We start from the raw sequence: 23,021 nt of genomic DNA, 5'->3' as shown, positions 1-23,021 counted from the left end.
TCTTCAGGAGATTTGTAAAGCGGATTTTGGAAGTCGATTTCGAACATTTATAACTCAGTCAACACTATTTTTAATGTATGTTATACCTTTCAAAATTGCACAGGTTGTAAATTGAAATGTCAAAGTCAGTGTATTTAAATGGAATTTATTTTTGTTCAGTTTATTTGTAATACAAAAATATTTGAGAGATCTTCACTGGATTTGGACAAATCTAGAATGTATAAATAGTTGAATAATTTAGAGAGACGTTGTCATTAAATTCACTGCAGCTGGTACAGCGTGGTGCTCTGTAGAACATCTCTATCACAACTCACTCCTTTCTCACTCTATCCGTCTCATCTCGGGAATTTTAACGATTTTTTTTTAATTTCTTGGCCAAAAGTTTTGCAATTTCGCCTAAATTGTATTCGTTTCTAAACTAATAACTTCTTAACCTAAAATATGAAATTTACAATAAAGAAAGAACATGTAGGTACACATTTTTTATGTAACTGCACCTAAAGAAATCTCAAAGAGACTGAAATCTGACATACAGAGTGTAACATAACAACGTATTCAATTTGAAAAAGCACTTCGTTTTGGTTAAATTTTAAGAATACTTTCTCATATACCTAAACATTTGCCCTTAAAGCTCTCGTTTTTAATATATAGCGCATTACGGTTCAAAAATGTTATGTCTCAAAATATCTTCTAAACAAATGATATTGGACTCAAATTTTGTGTGGCCGTAATTGAATATTAATTGAATCCATAATGTCAATTTCAAACGCCCTTGTGTTACACCCGTATACCGTGTTGTTGATATTACACAAAATTATATGTTGCACTGAAAATCTGTTTTCATTTCATTCATAAAACTTGGTTAAAAGTTTAAAAATTATCAGTTTTTCAAAATAGAAATTAAGTATATGTATTTACAATTTAACAGTAATTGATCAATATGAAAACTTTCTTGAAGTTATTGCAAAAATTGGTGGAGTAATTACAAGTGATTTATGTGAATGATGTTAGAATCAATTTATACACGTTACAAAATGTTTCAGCGTACTGATAGAAATTACCTTTTAAGTATGTATATGAAAAGTAAAGTTAATTAAATTTCTTGTGATTAATTTAAAACTAGTTTACATCCGCTTTCCTGATACTTTACGTTTATCATTGCGGTCTGCATATGTTTATGAATATGTCCTACCTCATCAGTTGTTTTTAAGTATTAGAAAATATTTGTATTAAAAAATCAGTATTTCTGTTCCTAAAAATATCTCTTTTAGGACTGTCCAAAGTATTAGTTATTAGAATTTGCTAAAGCGAATGTGAATATGTAAACAAAAAAGGAATATTCGTAAGAAAGCAAATTTATAAAAAAAAACTTATTTTGAAACGAATTTTATTTTTAGATGAAAATATATATTTGTTACAAAAATATTTATATACCTAAACGTGATAAGTTTATTTTGAATTTAAAAAAATATTAACACGAAAATAGCCTGTTTTCCAAATAAAATGAAAAAATAGTAGAAATCAAATACGCTGGGGTATGCCCTCCAATATTACAGCTAAAGTTCGATCTAAGAAATATAAATGTTTTGTTTTTAACTTTAATACGCTATAAGTATCGCGAAAAGTCGTTTACAACATACACATAGTTCGTACGAACTTTTCTTCTAGGAAATGATTTAAGCAACCTCTTTCTAAAATATTTTATGTACTTAGTTACATCCTGTAGTTATTTCTCAACTGTCAATTTTTAATTAATAGAAGTTCTTGATTATTTTTTAGTCTCTAATGTTTAGTTACTTATTATAGTACTTAATAGTAATCGCTTTCGGATTCGGGAATATCAACTTGAAATATTTACATTCGCATTTGCGAATATCGAAAAACTATTTATCGACTACTATTTTTTTGAGAGATTTTTACTAAATCTCTACAAAATGTTTCTCAACTAACTCCATTTTAGCTTTATTTTCTACGAAATAGTTGTAGTGTAAAAAAACTCGAAGCCTGAGATATGTTTGATTGCATTGAAGTGTTGTCGAGCTTAGGGAGAACGCCCTGTAAGCGAGATGAAAGTGAATTTCTGGACTCACCTGCAGAGGGTAAGTCCGGGCCGTCGATTTCCTCGTCGGACTCAGTTCCAGAATCATGATCCTCATCTGCCTGCACCACAAAGAAAAAAACAGATAATTAATAAAAACAAATACCGTGGCCCCCTAGCATATTTGCTACAAGGCAGACATTAAAATGTTAATTTATTCTGTACCGGCGAGCATAGTTTTCTCTAACTCTACTCGACGTATACGCGGAATTTTTTTTCGAAAACCACCACGAATCCCCGGGAGGGCGATTGGAAGATTTTTACAGGTTCGGATGGCCGGAATCTGGCAAAAACCGTGCCCGGAACGTACGATCCTTTGTTCTGGCTTCCGAAGGCGCAGCCATTTTTCACACGGGTGACCTTCAGCGAGGTTAAAAAAATTACAAAACGAACCTCTACGTGTCTAAATACTAACCTTTTCCACATAATTATCCTCGTTTATGGAGTGAGTCCGCAGCTTATGCGTGAGGAACTTGAGCATATTTTCCTTCCGGATTCTTTGTCCCGTGTTGGACGCCACTTTGGAGCTTTCGCGTTCGATATTACCCACTGAAAATCACGGTCGTCGCGAACCCGCCGCAATATATCATTATCGACGAAGCCGGTGAAAAGCTACAGATTCAGATCCTGCCGGTTGTCATTACTTTCCGGGTACGGTTCCGTCGTTCCTAGTCGACAGCGGGCGTACTACTACTCGTACTCGGACTCGCTCTTCCACTACTGGAGTCAGCTGCACTACGTTAACAGACGGGTCCATTCTTACTACCGGGGGGAGGACGCTGGAAGCTCCCGACAATTGGACCGTAATTACGTCTCACCCCCGAAAAAACGAAAGAAATCGAGATTACCCTCGCATCAACAAATGCGTGATATTTGCAAGACATCCCGTCACTCTTCAAAAAGCCGGCGTTGTTACCTCGACAGCCCCCACATCCCCTCGCTGCCGACACGTTGGACTCGGCCATAACCCATTGATGACAAAGGAGGTCTAATTCCCAAGCGGTCTGTGATTGGCCCCTATCGCTTTATTATGCATTCATTCTCGCCCACATACTCGTCTCCCGTCTCGCTCTAAAGAGTTGCATAACGTAACGAGCCGGTTGGTGACCGTATGGCGCAGTACTCGTCGCCTCGAACAAGTGTAACTTTGGCTACAAGGTGATTCAAGGAAGCGCACGTAGTGGATTTTTTCCCCATTCCCACGCCAAAAATACCCCTTCAGCGCGGGGTATTTTTGGCGTGCTGCGATTACGGGGCGGAGTGAAAAAGCGGCAGCGCTCGGAGTGGATCGGATATGCAGGATTTTGCACCAAGACGTACCAAACACACAGCATATAATTTCAACGAACAAATTCAGATGAGCGGAAATCTTCAAGGACCATCCACAATATTCACCATCAGTCTGTAATAAACAGAGACGTAGGTATTTAAAAAATTTTAAGTTTGGAAATCGTACAGCTCTAACATGGAGAAATATTTCTTGCAGTTGTAATTTAAGTCTTTAAAAATAAAAATAAATAAATCTATGTAAGTATTTATATTTTAAAAAATATGGTAATAAAAATATTTTACTAGTATTTATAACACCTACATTTTATAAAACGTTTTCTAAACATTCAGACTACATTGCGTAATAGCATTGTATAAGTAAATTTACTTATACAATGGTAATAGTTATCACAAAAAAGCATTTCCGACCATATTTTTTGCACAACAGAGTTCATCTTGGAATTATATAAATGATCCTATTGCATTTAGTTTGCAAAAAATATATGTACCCACAATTACATTTTTTTTTAATTTGGTAAATAACATACTGAAGATAATTGTAAAATAATAAAATCTTGTAAACTCTAAAGATGATAAAATACAGTTGCTAAGTATTAATGTCAAGACATTTTAAGGAACATGATATAAAAATAGTTTTTGAGAGTTTTTTTCAATGTTTAATACATCCTTTTTAACATTTTGATGTAAGGTATAATGATACCAACAAATAGAAAAACTTAGAATCATAGAATCCTTTATTATTTGAGAATATTTTACAAAGCCTTTCAGCCATCAAATTAAATACTTTTTCTTGATACCTAATTTACTATAGATATTACACATGTAATATCACGGAAATAATGAAAGGTGCTTTAGTTCACAGAGTACCTAGTTTCTATAATATCATTGGTTAAAAAATTTTATCGTACCTAATTAGTAGACCGTTTTTTACCATAGTTATAAAGCAGTACTTTATGTTAGTAGGCTTTGAGTAACATTTTCAAGTGATAAACTGGGAATTAAGATATAACACATTTTATAGGTTATATCTCAACATTCTCAACCAATAGTACAAATTGCAATTGCAATTTATGCAATTAATTTTTTGCAACATTTAAAGTTACTAAAATGTGCTACATTAGAGGTTACATAGGTATTTTTGAGTTTTATGTTAGATTGAAACGAGCCCCAAATAATAGATACTACACACGTATTTTTATTTCTTAAAAAATGTTTTTTTTCTACTAGTTTTATAGTGTTTTGTAATTGTAGTCACCTACCTACCTATCATGGGTTTCCTAAATAGTATTTCGTACAAGTCCTTACAAATACAGTTTATAAGTCAATCAAATCACCAAATAAATATTTCCACTTGACAAACTTTCTATTCTCTCTTTGTTTCCTATTATCATGTTACTTTTGGATTAATATCGATAACGGACGTACAATATATGACGCGTCTGAAAATTCGTATGTTACGCCTCTGGATTTCGTAGACTGTTTTTCCATACTTAAAATTCTTATGCAGTTCAATTCCGTAACGGGCACGATGCCACGGAGCCACCTACTATTTTTTTATGGCGAGATATGTGTGCCCTGAATAACAACCCCTAAATTACTATCGACCCCTTTTGATGTACCTTCCATTTACTTAGGTTGACGTAGGGTGTAAACCAAACAAGAAATAAAGTAGGTACCGCCAATACAAATATTATCTTTAACTTCCTGGCGTGTCATTATTTTTACAGAAGAAAATATCGCCGATTAATTACTTATGCCATCAAAGGCAGAACTGTACAACAAATATGTTACCGAATTCGTTGTGTTAATTTGCAAAATCCTTCTCTTACTAAACAAAAATGTTAATTGACTCATGTCTTTTTATATATTTTAATAGATAATAGACATGATGTTTAATTTCTGTACTAGCGCCATCTTCTCTTGGGGTGCTACACCTGAATGACTGGTGGTAATCGTTTTAACAGAAAATTTCTCGCACTTGTTCTGCATATGTAGGATAGATGGCGCTTGGTTTGAATCGGAAATCTAGAACAAAATTAATGGCCAACATTTTAATTCTGCCAATAAGCTACTCTCATTTCAGATTATCATTACGATTATTTAAACAATTGCCAGCTACCTCCAGTATGTTCGAAGATGAATAGAAACATTGACTTAAAGGGGCCCACAAACTTTGTTCAATTCGCGCGAATTAGGCCGCATGAATCTGGACGAACGTGCCAGGTATGTATAACAGCTAATAGCACAAAACAGAAAAAAGAGTACACAGTGTGTGGAGAAAAAAGTGGTACTTATCGTTTTTACCGCTAGGGTCGCTAGTGTTCCTTATACACCGACATATTTTCATTATTTATAGATTTATTTATCTAATTTAAAGTAGCATTCATTATTTATTTTAAAGTTTTTAACACATCACAAAAATGGCATGACGGATTTTTAATTCAAACTGCCGCTTTCTTTATCTCCCCTTTACTATTTTGGTGTATATGGGACACTAGCGCCCTCTAATTTGGTAAGATATTTGTTTACATGAAGTTCATACTCCTTGTGTAGTCTCCATTGTATATGCTATCGATTCATATTTTAATGCATTAATCATACAAGGACGTACTGTTAATACATTTTATTTACAAATGAGATCTTATTTCTAATATGTACAAAATTTGAAAACTATAAATAGTTAATGCATAACTTTTATATATAATTTTTAAGGCATAACGGTCAGTCTCCGAAAGCAGAGAAAATAGATCTAAACGTTCAAATTTTACTTTACAATACAAGTTAGACAAATAGTGATATATGTATAAAAAAATATTAGGTGATTTCTCATCTTAACTAACAGTCACATAATCCATTATGAAATATTTACAATAAATAAATGAATTTTTGTCAAGTTTCCTTAATTTCTTAAATACGAACACAGTTTGTGATAACATCCACTTGGGGCTAAGCTTTGCTTAAAATTATAAAAATCGTATAACAATTCTAGTATCACATAAATTGTTTTAACAATTTGTAGGTCGTTTTTATTTCAAACCTACAAATTGTAAAGTATTTAATATTTTTTAAATTGTGCAGTAACTTTATATATTACAAAAACTACAAAAAAAAAATTTAATTGAAGGTCATAAAGTTTTTTGTAATTGTTATTAATTTGGTAAGAGTTTTCAGCTTTTAGCAAGCACTCTACAACTGAAAGGACATATTTCAATAAATTAGAAAAAATGCCTACTAAATAAATAAAAAACAAAATCTGCTGGTTGAAATAGGGTCCATTTTTCGAACACCTGGTTACAAATTTCTAGAAGAAAATTGAATTCGAATAAAGTGATCGAAAACTGAATTCCATGTTGCAGATTATCGTTTCAAATTAAAATTAAATAAACACGAGAGAAATTTGAGGTTGGTTGCCCGATTCTCGATCAGTTGTTTGAAATCTCGCCAGAAACTACCAGATTTTGAAAGAAGAAAATTATCGATATGTAGTTTAAATATTAGACATGAACGATAAAAATCAAACCTATTTAAAAATTATTGTTCAATATTTCCGTTTGTTTTTTGACTAAGTTTACTTCAAATTTTTTTACAATCATTTTTAGATGTGAAGTGATTTTTCTGTTGAAGTTGCTTATCTGCTCTACACTTAAGTTTCACGCTTTAGGAAAAGTAATACACGGTTATTGTTAATAAACGGCTGACTCAACTATTATAAAAATTCCCCTGATTTAAAATGCTTTTTAATTCAGTTTTGTTTTAATTAGTTTATGACTGGATATTCCATTTTAGTTTCATTGAAAATGCCTTGAACAACTTTTTTCTAGTTTTTAAATCAATTTGCATGAAATAATTGAAACCAAACCAGGAATTAATATGGCCAAGTCACAGAACCTGAGTACCTCAAGATTAAATGCTTAATATAAACATTGCAACTGATACTGCACATAAGGAAGAGACTTGGCAAAATCAACGACCGACTATTGATATTGCACTGTTGTGAGCATTTGTATGTGATTTGTATGTGCAAAGACAATGTCCCGGTGCTTAATTTTTTTTCTCTCATTTCCATACTTTATACGTATATGTTTCATTCTAAAACGTTCCCTAGAGGGGGCAATTTAGAAGTTGACCCTCATGACTAATATGTATACTTTTTACAATAAAAATACAAATATATTAAAAATATAAATGTTGGTTGATTTCTAGTAATGACCAAATGACTCTATACAGAAACCGCCACTGCACAATTGCATTTGCATAATTTTGTACTCCTGTTCCCTGTTCGAGTTTTACAAAAACTAGTCGAGAATCGGTGTTGATCAGATAACTAGCGCGGTGACCCTATTCCCTCTGAATGTATGTGAATGTGATTTAAAACAGTTTATAAAAATTCACAAACAAAATACAAATTAAAAAAATGTCCTTTTATGTACACGATATAAAATTAATGCATTGGCTCAACAAATATAGTGTCTATAATTTGTTTTTGGTACACTTGGTATAATTAAATTAGAAAACTTTTCAAAATATAAGTCTATCTCTACTTACAATGTCGATATCACAAATTTTATTGTTTAACACACTTTAAACTTTCTACATCGCTGTTTCTAATGGTTGACTTTGACTCCTGCTTGCATCCGTGATAGGGTGATTTAACTGCGGACTGCCCTCCGGCGGAGTATAATCGAAATTAGTTTCCAGCAGCACCTCACTTTTTGCTCTTGTTTTCGGTTTGGGCGGTATAATCTCATCGAAATCAGTCTCTAAAACGTTCGCCGAGTGTGGACGGTCCCCTATAGGGTGTGCTAAACTCACGGTGTTGTAATCCGGAGTATAATGGAGGTTATCTAATTGTTCCGAGTAGGTAGGCGAGTGTTTTCTTGGCGGTGTGGGCGGTTTCTCTATCTGAGGCAACCTCCCCCTTAGTTCTTGTAAGAAATTATTGTTCGGTCTGTCATATTTCTTATTCGTTTCCTCGATCGCACGTTTCAGGTCTAAAGTGGAATCGGATTTGCCGCTGTTCAATGGTAGGGTGTCATCGTTGTAATATTCACTTGGCGGGTAGGAAATTCCGGTCTCAGATTGCATTATGGGGGATTCTTCACTGGAACTGTCCTGAACGCTGTCTGCTCTTGAGTTTGTAGCAAACGTTGAGTTATCTCGGAATCCCTCATTCTTGTAAGCCAAGTCGAAATTCGTTGGTTTGGCATATTGGTTTTCTAACCTAGCGGGAGACTTGTGGTATTCTATCGTCGGAGGATAAGGAAACGAAGGCGGGTTGGGGTTGTGAGCTTCGTACACGTCATACGACTGGTTGTCTTCGACGGAAGATGTGTAGGACTTCTCCATGCTGTCGATGGATCCGTTGGTTATCATTTTCTTAGTCAGGGTGTCGGTTGAGCGGGTGCTCTGTTAAATACCAATGAAAAATTAATATACAGGGTGTTTTCTATGTCCATGACTTTAGGAGATTGTTCTCTGGACCATTTTAGATAGAATACACCTTAATACAAGGTCGGTCGGAAGATTTTTGTTATGCCAATAAAATGATATGTATATTGTCTGACGTTTTATTGAAATATCTGTTTTAGTTTTCATAAAACATTTCTTTTTTAAATTTTACTGTTACAATATTATTTAATTTGATATTTTTTCTATTGGAATGTATCTTTTATATTTTGTACCTTTTTTATAATAGATTTGTTTAAATAGTACTAAAAATATATTTTTTCTTATGGCAGTAAGCAAATATTTGCTTCGGGTGACAAAATGTCCTAATCTATGAGGTGATGTGAAACTTAGACTAATGTGGTGGAGAAATGTGGTATTTTTTTAAATTCCAAGTCATATTTCAAAAAAACAGTTCTTTTTGGTGTAAAATAACATAAGGAACAACCTTTTCCGGTTACAACATGAACTTAAAAACAAATTCGATAAAATTGACAACAAATAAATAGTTTAATTTAATTAAAACTTGTCTACTTTTGTGACTTACCAGCTGTGCCGCTTTTCTCCTATAACCGGGATCGGCAAAGCTACCTTGCGACAACCCGACGGACCTTAGAGAGTGCAAGCTCTGCCTGATGCTGTTCCGTCTTTCCAATCTCTGTGCTTTTCTGTACTTAGACTTGGTCCACCAACACGCTATGACTAGAATAATAAGCAAGATCGCCAACGACAAACTGCTTAACACAGAAATCGTCACTATGTCATCTGCTAACGGTAGAATCTTTATCGATACCTTTGGGTCTGAATAATAATACATTAGTAACTTAGAACGCTTAAAAAATTGTTGTATAATACCTATTTCGCAAATGAATGGACTACGTCTATTACAGTCTTCCACCTCTACAGTTTGATAAACAAAAATAGTACATTCGTTGATTCTATCAATGTGCTGGACCCATACCTTGTCGGAATATAAGTACCATTGATGTTGTCTCCTCAAAAAGTCGAACAATGGCAAGTAGTGGATGTTTCCTATTAAATATGGCACGGAAGCATTATCAGCCTGTAACAGAAATATTTTTAAATATATTACCATAAGATGTTATTGAAAGTAGTGTTCTATTAACATAGATATAGAGAAAATATCGATTGCTTACTTGGCAAAATGCTTTTGCTTCCCAAAACGTCATTGGAGCCCCGATATATATGTAACAGGTCTCGCCGACTAAATCCCACCCAGGTGGACATTTTCCATTCAAAATAGACCTGTTGTTCATATAAAATGGTTCATATGACACCTCTAAAAGTCTTGGATCGTCTCTTTGGTCTCTTATTCGCCCCCTAACGGCAAGGGTTGTGTTGACACCCCAATAGTTATTCGCTGCATCGATTTTAGTGTCCCACAACTGAAGTGTGCTAAATAAGAAAATAATTTTTCATATTATATGAAATGCATGAATTGAAGTTGGTGGTAGTGTGACATACAAGAACTTACAAAAGCATAGGTAAATAAGCGTGATGTAAAATAAAAATATTTTAGCAGAAATCTTTTTCTGTTTTACCAATTATTGAATTAGAAAAAATTTAATGTTCAACCAAATATGTTTTCTCAATGTATATTTTGACATTGGTTGAAACAAAATATGTTATACTCCTGTGTCAAAATAGTACACTATAACCACAATTTGTATTACTTCTTAATCTCATAAAATAATTTTGTGTATTCTCTGCATGGAAACTGTAATTTGTCGTTCATTTCACATGACGTTCCGATATGTCTGTGTGATTGTTACGAGCATCTATTTCTATCTCTTCTTATCGCGTGGTATAAGAAAGACAGCTGAAGGTGCATTGTTTGACTTCTTTAAACGCCTTATCTCAATTTTCGGTTAAGGTGTCACTATGTCAGTTCTTGTCATAGGCGTACAAGTAAGAGAGTGTCCTTATTGTCACATTTTAGTTATTTTCAAATCTAATTAAAAATGGAATGCAGGTGTTAGTGGAAAAGTCAATTTTTAGAAACAACAATTTTGAGAATTCTTAAAATGATATGCCCATGGAAAAGCATTCTCCGAGCATCCTGCCCATTGCACGTATTTAGAATGGGTCACTGCTTACTATTTTGACATCGGAGTGGAAACTATTTACACTTTTTTTAACTGATATACAATTGTTAATAAAATTAGTTCTTTCTGCATAGTGGTAAATAGAAAACGTGATTCAAAATGACAAAAGACAAGTTATTAACTGTCGCCCAATGAAACAAAAATAGTTGTAGAAAAACGTTACATCATATTGGCCTACCAAGCATAAAGTGTGCTATGCCATCATTCTAACCAAAACCGCAACGTGAACAAACAAACTAATATATTACAACAATGTTTAGCTATATTCTATATTCTTACCTGTTGAATTCAAATCTGCATGCATCGTGCAACAAAAAAATAAATTAATAAATCATTCTACCACTGACTAAAGTCTAAACTAGTTGAAATACCTTTTTAAAGACAATATAATATTGTGCTTGAACTAGAAATTCATACTCATTATTATTATTACAAAAAAATATAAATCGCTTCAAATTTTTCATTAAACTATAATTTTACTTTCTCGGATGTATATTTGACATTTTTTTTGCTACACTATTTGCTGTAAGTGTTAAATATAAATAAAGAATTGTACTTACAAAGATCTGTTCACCGTTATCATCTCGTAATCATTATCTGGATCAAAAAATATGTTGTCGACATAATGCTGCCCCGCTGTACCTGCTGAAATAGTAGATTTGCTGTCTCGATATGTGGCGTAATTACTAAAAAAAAATAAATATTTTAAATTGTCTATGAATCCTTCTATGATTGCTTATTACTTGTAGAATCCGTTGTGTGTTGTAGTTTGATAGATATTCAACCTAACCCTGTCAAATCCAGACACTTCTAAATTTTGTAATCCAGTATTCCTCTTCACATAGTTATATGTGAAGTTAGACACGACTTGGCGTAACACGATATTGTTGTGGTACTGAGCTTGGTTTCTAGTGAAGTAATTTCTATAAATCGTGACTTCCTGGTAAGGGGAGGACTGTCTGCCTTCTACATATAGAGTAGGCAGATTGGAATTGTTAACAAATAAGTTATTGTGGATCCACCCTCGTAAAGAAGTTGCAGAACCTCTCGAATCAGCTTTGATGTATAGTCCTCCCTGGTTTTGTTCCACTAGGTTACTCTGAACATAAGATTCGCAAATTATTTGATACACATCAGAAAATTTTGTCTAAACTTACCCTAAAGTATATTGACTGTGTGTTCTGTATATCCATTTGGATTGCCGATTTGCAACTCGTGAAGTTACCATATAGTTTCTTACAGTTACTTTTGAACTGGTTGTTATCGATAGTCACCACAGGATTGACCTCTCCTGCAGAAATATACAGCAACGCCCCCTGTTGGTTATTGTTTATCACGCTTCGGGTAATGTTGTGCTGAACGTCACGATCTAAGAAAAAATAAAGAGAACATATTAAAAGTTTTGGAAGATCTGAAAGTTGTAGATGTTTCTAGGGCCTGTTTGAGCCCTCTTCTGTTTGCATCAATATACTAATGATAGTTTTTCCTTGTTACGGCATGTAATAAAAGATCTTATCATCTGAAAATTCTGTTATACATTTACCAGTGTTTACTCAATAAACTGTTACAGAAATTGATACGATTTACTATATTTGTGGCTTGTGGTACATTTTTGCTCATTACAACGTGTCAAATATGTTAAATTTAAGAAAATATTCTATAATTTAATGTATCTTGGCCAATTTCTTTATAAATTTTTTATATCGAAATTTGAGAATAGTAAAATTGAATATAAAAAAAATCATAATAAACTTACTGAATCCGATGGCAGAAATCGGAAGAGTGACCACCTCTGCAATGAATCCATGGTCCGAAGAGGCTCCATTCGAAAATAATTTGATGCTCAAGCTTGGATAAGTTGACCTGAATAACTGTTTAGAATTGCCGGACATCATCGTAACAGTATCGATAATTCTGGAAGAAACATTATAGATATCCCCGTCATACAACTGAATGAAATCTGGTATCCCAACGTAGGACATGGTCGAGTTAAACAAATTAAACTGTAAGAATCTAATTCCAAGTGGCTTAATGTTGTAGGCACTTCTAAAGATCTTTATGCAGTTCACGGGATGATTGTCATATTTGTAATAAACCAGCACTCGTTCCTCTATTCTTATTTCTTTGTGAGTATCGCAAATATCCACCAAACTGAACAAATTGTAGGGAATATTAAGTTCTCTCAAAGGCGTGAAGCTTGATTCGTCCGATTCTCTGCCCTCGCCGGACAAGGATACTATATTAATGCCAACACCTAAAGAGTCTTGGACGTTATTATTTAGCAAATTCATAGTGTTTGAAGGGGAAATCAAATCTATTCCATGAAAAGCGCTTCGGTTCACTTCGACATAATTTATCCTCGGACTTCTTATGATACTCTGAATAGCCGGCGACTTCTCATTGTGAAGAATACCTGCCTGACTTATACTAACGTACTCCAATACCGATTCTTGACTTTGCATCGTAGAATGGGTGTGAATGTCGTGAATCCTGTGTGTGTACAAGCGTTGCTCAAATTCGGCATCGGTAAACCTTATCCCGCCCCAATACCTGTCTCTCCCTACAAATCCCTTGCCGCAATGTATGAAAACATAGTTGGAGTTCCATTCACATCTGTGTCGATGTCCATATTGCTGGCCATTGAGTCTTATGGGACAGTCTTCATATTTGTTTTCAGTGCCTTTACACTGTAAAGGTTCAGGCCATGTCCAGATCCTTGATAAGGAGTTGCTGTGGAAGTCTATTCTGATATCAAAGTCGAAATAGGCATTCAAAGGGTTGAAGCCTAGTTCTCTACACACTACTTGGGCGTTTCTTTCGGTAAATCTCGTATCGCACATGGGGATCCACTGGAGGGTGGTCCTGTTGAAATATTCGAGGAAGCCTTCATTTGGGAGTTCCTCTTCAGTTTCTACGCAACTCTGGGTCTTACACAACCTGCAAAGAACATTTTTTAATTTTTTACGGGAAGAAAACGCTAAATAAATAAGCATTTTTTAGACATAAGATTAAAGAGATTTTTAAAATACCTTGTATTGTTATGTACAGTGGATGGGAAGATTATGATAATCGATTGAGCTTGATAAATTGTTGACCAATATATTTTGTAGAAACTAACTGTTTAAGTGCTTCATTTTTCAATTATTGGATAAGCGATTGTTTATTATATATATATTTTTAATAATATGACAGATTAAATACGAAAATTATTCTCGAAAATAGGGTTTACATTTTCAAATACTTTGAACATCTTCCTTAAAGTAAGCTCTTTATAAGTTTAGATTTTATTTTCTTAGTATAGTCCCGACTTGCGCAGATTATAATGGACTCCAATATGTACATACCTGATGCTCTCCTGTCCTGTAAAACTCTCAATTTCTCGTTTATCTCTCAAGCTTGACTCTTCTATAGAATTGGTTTCGATATTCCCAAATTTCCTTACAGGTCTCATAATGATCTCGTTACCTCTGAATCCTCTTGCATTTAGAGTTCCTAGCACTAATATTCCAACGTTTGGCTCAAACTCCATAACTACACTAGGATAAATGGTTAAAGTAACATTAGGCATGATGGTGATATCTGACTGGATGATGTAAGGTCTTCCTCTATTGCTCAATGTTAGGTCTTCGTATATTCTACCTCCTAGATGGTCTAAATCCACTGTTGAATTAAGAACGAACGATGTTGAGAGTTCAGATTCGAAATGATTTTCTAACAAGTACGGCCTAAAGTCTGCAATGGCGTGATCGTTCCAATCGTCGAAATCAAAGATTTTCGCTCGAATTTTGCTTTCATTGTTAGACCCCCACCAGTTTTCTGTAGCGTTCAAGAAATTGTCAATCTTCGCCGTTTTGATGCCAGCCAACAGTAAATAATCTAAAGTGTTGTCGGAAAATAGGTTTCTGTTCACGTTTACTTTTTGTATTCCTCTAAAACCAATAACACATGTTGGATTTTTGTTTTTTTGCAGAACCCCTATTCCTCGCCCCGTCATGATGAAATTGTTATTCTTGAGTTCGTTTCGAGCAAATATGGCAGGTACATCTCCTATGATTTCAGATTGGCTGTTCAAGCTAAACTCGATGACATATTCGCCGTTGTTATTCATAAACACATTATTCGTAATCAACATTTTCTTTTCCATTCCCTTGATAGCTAACAATCCCGTTTTGCACTTATTTTCTTTGAATACTGTGTTGGTGATGTTGATGAGGGCAAAATGACCATCAACGGTGAAATCAAAGTTTCTGTTGTTCACCCAGGTGGTGTTGTCAATGAATACCGAATGTGTAAAGTTTTCGTTGTACTGCCAAACATATGGAAGGGCTATATCAAAACCACCGGCTGGAAGTGAAACATTCCATAAATTAAAATTGGAAACTTGACGTTTTCAACTTATTTGCACTTTTGCACTCAGTGTACACCAGGTTTCTCGATTTGTACCGTCAACTCAAATAATAAAGGATGGAAATATTCTCAGTGCGCATTAAGTGTAAAAGTTCAAACAAATTGTAAAATTAATGGTACACAATGCAATGAGGTATGGATGTGAAAATCGAAAAACAAGTCTTTTTTGGACGATAAACGCTTAGCAAAAACAAGCAACCTAGAGACAGCACTTTTTCATAGGCAAACTGTTAAATCTACAAGGAAGGCAAATAATTCATTCACTGTTGTTCTTGTGTGAGTCATGAGAAAGTTATGGATGAAATTTGTCTGTTATATTATTTTATTATTACATTTAAAATTGCATATTTTCATTACGGAAAAAGCCTTGTATTGGCGTAACTCTTGCAGATGTAAATCAAGACATAATAATATCAGGGAGAAAATGAGGAAAGTGACAAATCCACTTACCTTTGTTATTCTCAATGGTGTTATCCTGAAGGATGTAGTGGAACAAATTATTCGAAGCCCTCATATCCCTGGAGAACTGGTAGAAACCTTTACCGTTATTGGCGATCGTGGTCTTGTTCACCATTATGGTGATTTCTGACAGATTGCTTCTATGCAAGTCCCAAAAAGGCGAATGCACAAACACTGCCTCGTGCAAATTATAAGAAATCTCACAACTAACAAATTTGAAAGTCTCGTTAGCTTTCCTCAAGAAGTGATTGCCTAGTTCGTCTAAGTAACGGTTATAATACGAAGCGTGCATGCCAAACATGTTATTTCTTATAGTAGTTCGGACCGCACTTAATGTTGGAACTGGCCCCTTAACTATTCTGTTGGGGATATTCTGCACAGACGCTTTCACAGGTGTTATTACTAAAGCAGCACCTCCGAAGGCATTGGAACCACTTACGTAGTCCAAGATTACACCGTGGCTGTTGGATGTCGTAGGAAAAACTGTCAGATCTCTCTTCAGAATCCAAATCTGTGCATTGTTGTGGTATGTGGGTGCATCGACAATAACTATGCTCTCGGTACTCCTATTTTCTATGGGATTTATTAGTTGGATGCCGAGTACCCAACCTGGATCGCATCGAATTCTGTATGATCGTGAAATACTGTCACCAGTAACCTTGGAGGTCACAAGGTATCTTATTTCCCCTCTTTGAAGGTCTATACCATTCTGATCTGAGCTGTGCGGGATTAAGAACGGTTCGTAACGAGAGTCCTCTTCGTTTTTGATGAACCACCCAGCTAGTTCTCTTTGTTGCAGTCCGGACAGAATCGGGTTGTGTTCGATACCAATGAAATTGTTTTCGATTTTGTTGTTGTACAAGTTCAAACCTAATTGTTTGAGGTGGATACCCGCTCCTTTATTATTTGAGAATTCGGAATTCTTTATTATATTTACAGACTCGGAGAATATGTCTGAGTACATAATACCAAGTCCGTGATGGAAATTCCCTGTCACTTTGATATTCTCAAAGTTCTGTCTCGCAAAATCTAGTTGTAAGGCGGGTTTAAAGGAGCTAGTCGCGTAATCGAGCAAACCGGATTGTTCTATGGTTAGAAACTGGACGTCCGTTCGTTCCGCTAAAGAACTGAACCTCACACCAGCCCAAGATGTCTTGTAACATCTCACGCCAACATCATTATCGTGATTGCACGAGTTTTCAAAGTCGGTAACACTTTCAGCTTTGCAACGCGTTATGTCGAGATCATGATCGTCGCACTGGACGTTAGAACGAATGACTTTTTCTGTTGTACCGGCTGCTGGTACCTCGCTCCTCTCCAGATTCCAATCATCTGGGTTGAGAACATAGCCCAACTGTTGGCAAACTAGAGCAGCATTCTTTATCGTCCATCCATAGTTACAAACTGTGCCCCATTCATTGTTGATTTTCACTTGCAGCCTTCCTTCTGTTTCGGTGTTACCTCCGAGCAGTCTTATGGGCACCATGGGTTCTGCTTGAACTAATTCGATATCCGAATTGTATTTTTCAGTTTCTGATTCCTGAGTGGTGTTGTCCGGAGAATGCAACAACTCTTCCTTTAGAGTGAAACGAATGCTGTCGGGTTCTATGCCATGTGCGTCTAGTCTCCCCCCTATCATCATGCCAATGGAAGGGGGGAACCATAGGGTTACGCCTGGTTCTATTGTAAGTTTCCCGCCAGGTCGGATGCTGATGTCTCGCATTACCAAATATTCCCCCTTCGTAATAATCTCTTCCCCCTCGATTTCACCTCCAACTTTATCCGAGTTAGTCGCGGCGAACTTGGGCACGTACAGCTGGTTTATGTTGATCCTAGTGGTGAGAGGATTGGAATTGTGTAGAAGGAACGGGATGAAAGTTACTTTTGCTAGGTTGTATCTGTCATTCCGATGGAAAATCCTCGGAAAAATGTATTCATCGTTGCCGAAACCCAGCCAGTTGTAAGTACAATTGATGAGTTTGCTCTGGTCTTCCAAGTGACTTCCGATTTCATACTTCGAATCTGGATTTTCTATAATATTTCTATACACTTCAACGTTGTTCGATCCGACAACAATGGGTGCAGCCACTCTACTTCTGGGTACTAAATTAGAAGCTGTGCCATCTTCTAAAAGGAACGGTTCGGTGATTTTGTTGTTTTTGACGAAATTTCTAGTGAAGAGCAGGTACTGTTTCTGAGAGTATGGCGAAAGTGCCAAGTTGACGACGTAAGTGCCCGTATTGTTCATGAAATAATTCTGTTGAATCAGAATGTTACTTTGGAGGACGTTAAACTCCTCCAAAGGTTTATTTTTGATTAGCAAACCGCCGAATGAACCTTGTCGGAAGTGGTTATATTCTATGTTAGCCTCTAGGTTCACTGCGGGGAATATTTTCAATGATATCCTTTCATTACCTATAAATCTGTTATGGCCGATTTGTAATTTAGTCGGGGTGTTCGTTTCTTTCCAACACGAGAGTATTTCCAGTGCATCGTTCACGGAGTTCGTGAAAGAGTTCCCGGTGATATTAAACAAGGCATCACTGCAGTAGTTCCCATGCAACACGCCGATGTCAAGGTTTTTGTAAATTTCCGAATACTGTACGACTGTCGTTTGGTTAACAAAAATATATTCCGTTTCTATCGTGTCGTTTAGCCAGATGGCTATTCCATAGCCTTTGTTGGAGCTGATGGAAGATCTGGAGATATTTCTACTGCCTCCGGTGTACGTAACGTTGATTCCATCACCTTCGTTGAATGATACCCTACTTTCCGTGATATTAACGTCGCCGACACCGCTGGTAACATGGACCCCTGCTACATGCTCGTTTTTGGAGACGGAGCTCTTGTAGACATGTATCTGCGATCGTAAATTGTCCACCGAAATTCCTCTTCCAACATTTTCTGATACATCAGAATTACTAACGTTAACGTCGAAGGATTTTCTCAGACCCGACATTATCCTCATAAAAATTACCATCTCCGTTCCTGCGCTAGCTCGGAACATTATAAACATTTGGTTGCCATTGCTGGTTAACGACTGAGGTCTTGTGTTGTTTCTTATGGAAAATTTAGTGATGAGTCTGTTATTCAAGTTCGAACCTTCGTAAATTTCTATGGACGCACTGTCATTTCTTTCAGTTGCGGCTCTGATGAAATGCAGCGTTAAAACGTGGCCGATGTTAGTAGTGAACACTTTACTGCATTCTTGGTCTCTCGTTTGAAATATCGATTGTTCTGCGAATATCTGCACAGGATAGGTTTGACCAGAAGCCACGGCCAGCTGGCAGAAATCGCTGTAACCAAGCCTGTCAGGTCTTTCATCCGGTCTCTCCTCTGCGTGGACATATCTTATACCGTCTGCGCCATTTTCGTTTATCACACAGCCGAAAATCTCGGCCGAACCGTAGCTGGAATTAATAAAGACTCCATAACCTCTATTGTTTCTGATCGTACAGTTGTTGATGTTAATCGGTGCTTCAGGATTGGTGATATTCATACCGTTGTATGCTGAGTTAACGATTTCTAAATATTCCATATTTGGAGGAACACCTTCAATGTGTAAGGCACTTGTGGTGTTTTGGTCTCTCCCTGCACCAGCATGGTAAATATTAACGTAGTATAGGGAAGATAAACTTCTTGGAATGTAGAGAGTATTCTGCAGACTTAACACCTTCTCGTGATTAGCTCTTTCGAAGCGGATACCTCTCCAGTAAGGCAAGGGCTTGTCGTGTCTCGGCAGACATTCGATGGCAAGGTCCGGGTGGTAGTCGCAGACTCCAGAGCCCAGCTGCCTGGTGCTCCACTGACAGTCAAAGAGAGAGCTTTCTGTTCCCGAGCACATAGGTTGTTCGTAGAGCAGACGGGACTTCAAAGGCATCTGTCTGTTGAACCAGCCGTAGAAGGTGCCGCCTTGGAAGCCCAGCTGACGGCAGGCTGTTTCCATATCGAAGCTGGTCCAGCTGAAACAGAAAAATACAATTTATTCTATGTATATGTGCTGATAGGGTTGTTAACAGTCCTTTGACCTTTTAGAGGACGGTGACGGTAATAATTGTTCTTTAAAAACAAAATAATTTATCAGTACATTTAAATCAACTTAATTTAAAATAAAATATAATAAAAAATATCCCATTAGTCCTAAATTTATTATTTTATTTATTTTCTTTTTCCAGACTATTGGCAACGATTAAAATCTACCAGTGAATCTCTTAATTTCCATTTGACTCAGTGAATTCCCTTTTTGTTTTTATATAAATGAATGTATTAAGTTTCAGTGGTACTTGCCTGTTGTTGTTTTATTCGTTAATTTTTTTTTAGTAAATGAATCTATATGTAAAATATTTGTATTTTTATTTAAATTAAGTGAATGCGCTAGTAGAGCTGGGTTGTCCTTTAATTTTATAGGCGAATCTATAGATGAAGAATAAGTTGATTGAACTATTACAAAAAACTTGTCACTTACTTTTTGGAATTTGTGCAAACACTCCGCCATTGGGCGTTGTGTCGAATTTGCACGCGCCCGGCAAGAATCGTGGGCCCGTCCACGAGACGGATGTCCGGGAAGTCTATCGTCCTCGCCGAAGCGTCCTCGGCGGTCGTAAGGATTATTCGTTCGTCTTGGTTACCCTGGAAAATTACAGGCACAAGTGGTTAAAGTATGCATTCCACATCTTTACGTATTACATATAACAAAATAAATTTGGCGCCCAATGTGGGGCTAAGTGAATGGTCTTGAATAAATGAAAAATAATTATTCTTGAAATTATTACTATGCATTCTAAGGTTGTTTTGACGTATTTTATTCTGAAGTATATCTAATGTAGTTTTTTTTTCAGGATATATGTACTTTTTTGGAGTTTTGTTGTATTGGCTATACTCAACTAAAGTTTCATGGACTTGCAAGTTTTTAACATCTAAAGCAGGGGTCGGCAAGTAATTTTAGGTGCGGTCCGGATACTTTTGAAAATTTTTAACGAGGTCCAGAAAAAAATTCATATTTCTTATTTTTTTTTATTTTAATTTGGACTCAAATTTAATCTGCTTACTAATTAAGAACTCAAAACACTCACACAATTGTAAAATATTAGAAAAAATTATAAGATTGGCACTTAAACGTAAAAAACATTTTTTAAATAATATATTTGAGTAATTTATACTTTCAAAAAATTTTTGACGGTCCAGTATTTTACCTTCCGCGGTCCGGACCTGGACCGCGGTACCGCCAGTTGCCGACCTTTGATCTAAAGTATCTAAAAGATGTCTAAATCATAAATATAAATGTATCATTAGATTGAGAGGGTGGTTCAATACATGGCGCATCTATATTTGCGCCATGGTCCAATATTTGAATTTAGGTTCTGCTAAACTAGTAGCTTATTAAAAAAACTTTGAGAATCTCGATTATGTAGATGTAGAGGAAAGTCTAATACCCAGATTATATGTGTATAATACTGTACCAACATTTGGCTAATGTAATTCAGAAAAAAAATTTTACAGCTTTGTAAAGTAACATTGTTTTATTTATGACTTATTAAAAGCCTTTATATTACGTACGTAGACTAGTATAAATAGTTACACAGTTGCATCACCATTTATGAACAGGAAGAAAGTTCCTATTCATTCAGTAAATAATTTACAACAATGTTATGCTTTGATTGATTTCTGTATTTAGAAATTTTTATGACAGGTTTTCACTTTTTGTTGCAACGTGTGTATACACTTTAATCTCTTAATCTTTCAGTAATTGCAATTTATTCAGTGAAGAGTAAAAATTGTCCCAATTTTATTCTTTTTTCTTTTAAACAGAAAATAGAGGTAAAAAATGAAAATTGTATTGTGGTTTGCTGTTACGATTCATTTTTATTCTAAAAGTTGGTATCTCAAATTTGATATAAATATAATGCCCTAGATAAATGATGTATAATGCAAAAGCTGCCACAAATGTAGAAAATTGTGATAGTTTCTTGAATATATTGTGTCAAAAGTTGACAAATGTGATACAAGTTTTAGATAGATCAGGTTTGTGAGTAAAAAAGTTTTAACGGAGAATATCTTTATTATTTGAAAGGCACGTAACATTTACCAGAATGGTGAAATACCACAAGAGACAAGAGTTACAAGGTTATTTATGTTTTTGCAGTCTTCAAATCACAAGTTGTGAATATTGCATTTTTTAAAAAGCGAGGAAGTGTAAACTATAGCTGCAAAACCTTTGTGGAAAAATTATAAACTGACCCATTTCTTCCACTCCAACAACCGATTAAAAATGCAAAGTTCACCGTTAGTTTTGAACTAGGTATCTATCTTCTAACAACTCGATGGCGATGACTATATAGGCACAGTCTTCTGCGGCGCGCTACTTAACTGAGTGTTTTTTCCCGCAAAAGAAGGCGAACGTGAAGCCATGTTTACTCTTTGTGAGCTACAATGCCATTGACCGAAGAAACAGTGGCGTTCCAAAAGGGACAAAAAATTTAATAAATGCTTTTACTCTACCTAAAATAGCATAAAAAAAAGTGTATGATGAAACGCTTAGACACTAAACACGTAAAAACAAAATTGTTAGAAAGTGTAATTATCTGTTAGACATTTATTTATTCTTGTCATATTTCTCAAAGATGTTATATTCCGTCTTCAGGGTCGGTAGAGAATCACATTTATGAAAGCAATATGCCAAGGCTGTTAAATGAAACAAACAAGGTTACATTTCTTGGAAATCCAAAGACAGACACTAGACTATCTCCGTCTATGTACCTATAGGTAGTTAAACCCATTTTTGTTCTTTTTTTTACAATTAACAGTTGACTGATTTTAGTGAGTGAATGAAAATAGGACGTATTTTAACGAGGAAACGATAGCGATTTCTTAGAAAAATGTTTATTCATAATTGTTATTCAACAACTACGGATAACCCTGGTTTTGTGTACGCCCCGTGTGATTCAGAAGCGTTACTAACCCGGAATGTTCATTGCCGCGAATTGTTAGAAAGATGCTGCCTTCTAACGGACATTATCAAGATCAATGAATCTGTAAAATTATACAAGTGATTTGAAACTGGCGTTTCAAACGGAAGATTTTGTGCAATGGTTCCTCACCATTTTCAGGAAATAAAGCATAATTTTTTTGGGTTAGATTTTAATTATTTTGTATTTCAAGATACTGGGGGATTTTATTTAATTTTATATTCGTTATTA

At 35.4% G+C, this 23,021-nt stretch overlaps 2 protein-coding genes across 3 annotated transcripts in view; both read right to left on the bottom strand.

Moving 5' to 3' along the window:
- Positions 1 to 2,799, bottom strand: part of LOC108914091 — a 47,734-nt gene extending 44,935 nt beyond the window's left edge. Inside the window, exons 1-2 of the mRNA XM_018719799.1 lie at positions 2,514 to 2,799; positions 2,091 to 2,160 (exon numbers count right to left, since the gene is read on the bottom strand). Coding sequence (XP_018575315.1) covers positions 2,091 to 2,160; positions 2,514 to 2,579 — 136 coding nt within the window. The 5' untranslated portion in view covers positions 2,580 to 2,799. The remainder of the gene's footprint in view (positions 1 to 2,090; positions 2,161 to 2,513) is intronic.
- Positions 2,800 to 6,034: 3,235 nt separating this feature from the next.
- Positions 6,035 to 23,021, bottom strand: part of LOC108914090 (protein bark beetle) — a 29,215-nt gene continuing 12,228 nt past the window's right edge. Inside the window, exons 2-13 of one of the 2 annotated variants that reach the window (XM_018719797.2) lie at positions 20,291 to 20,454; positions 15,817 to 19,787; positions 14,304 to 15,303; positions 12,716 to 13,896; positions 12,117 to 12,328; positions 11,703 to 12,058; positions 11,520 to 11,645; positions 11,239 to 11,253; positions 9,991 to 10,249; positions 9,689 to 9,896; positions 9,381 to 9,634; positions 6,035 to 8,794 (exon numbers count right to left, since the gene is read on the bottom strand). In XM_018719797.2, coding sequence (XP_018575313.1) covers positions 7,979 to 8,794; positions 9,381 to 9,634; positions 9,689 to 9,896; positions 9,991 to 10,249; positions 11,239 to 11,253; positions 11,520 to 11,645; positions 11,703 to 12,058; positions 12,117 to 12,328; positions 12,716 to 13,896; positions 14,304 to 15,303; positions 15,817 to 19,787; positions 20,291 to 20,454 — 8,562 coding nt within the window. In that variant the 3' untranslated portion in view covers positions 6,035 to 7,978. The remainder of the gene's footprint in view (positions 8,795 to 9,380; positions 9,635 to 9,688; positions 9,897 to 9,990; positions 10,250 to 11,238; positions 11,254 to 11,519; positions 11,646 to 11,702; positions 12,059 to 12,116; positions 12,329 to 12,715; positions 13,897 to 14,303; positions 15,304 to 15,816; positions 19,788 to 20,290; positions 20,455 to 23,021) is intronic. The other variant, XM_018719798.2, reaches the window with a different exon arrangement.

Source organism: Anoplophora glabripennis, unplaced genomic scaffold (genome assembly GCF_000390285.2).
Source record: "Anoplophora glabripennis isolate ALB-LARVAE unplaced genomic scaffold, Agla_2.0 scaffold622, whole genome shotgun sequence".
Lineage (NCBI taxonomy): Eukaryota > Metazoa > Arthropoda > Insecta > Coleoptera > Cerambycidae > Anoplophora > Anoplophora glabripennis.
Note: the sequence above shows the minus strand (reverse complement) of the source record. Positions and strands in the feature narration are given on the sequence as shown.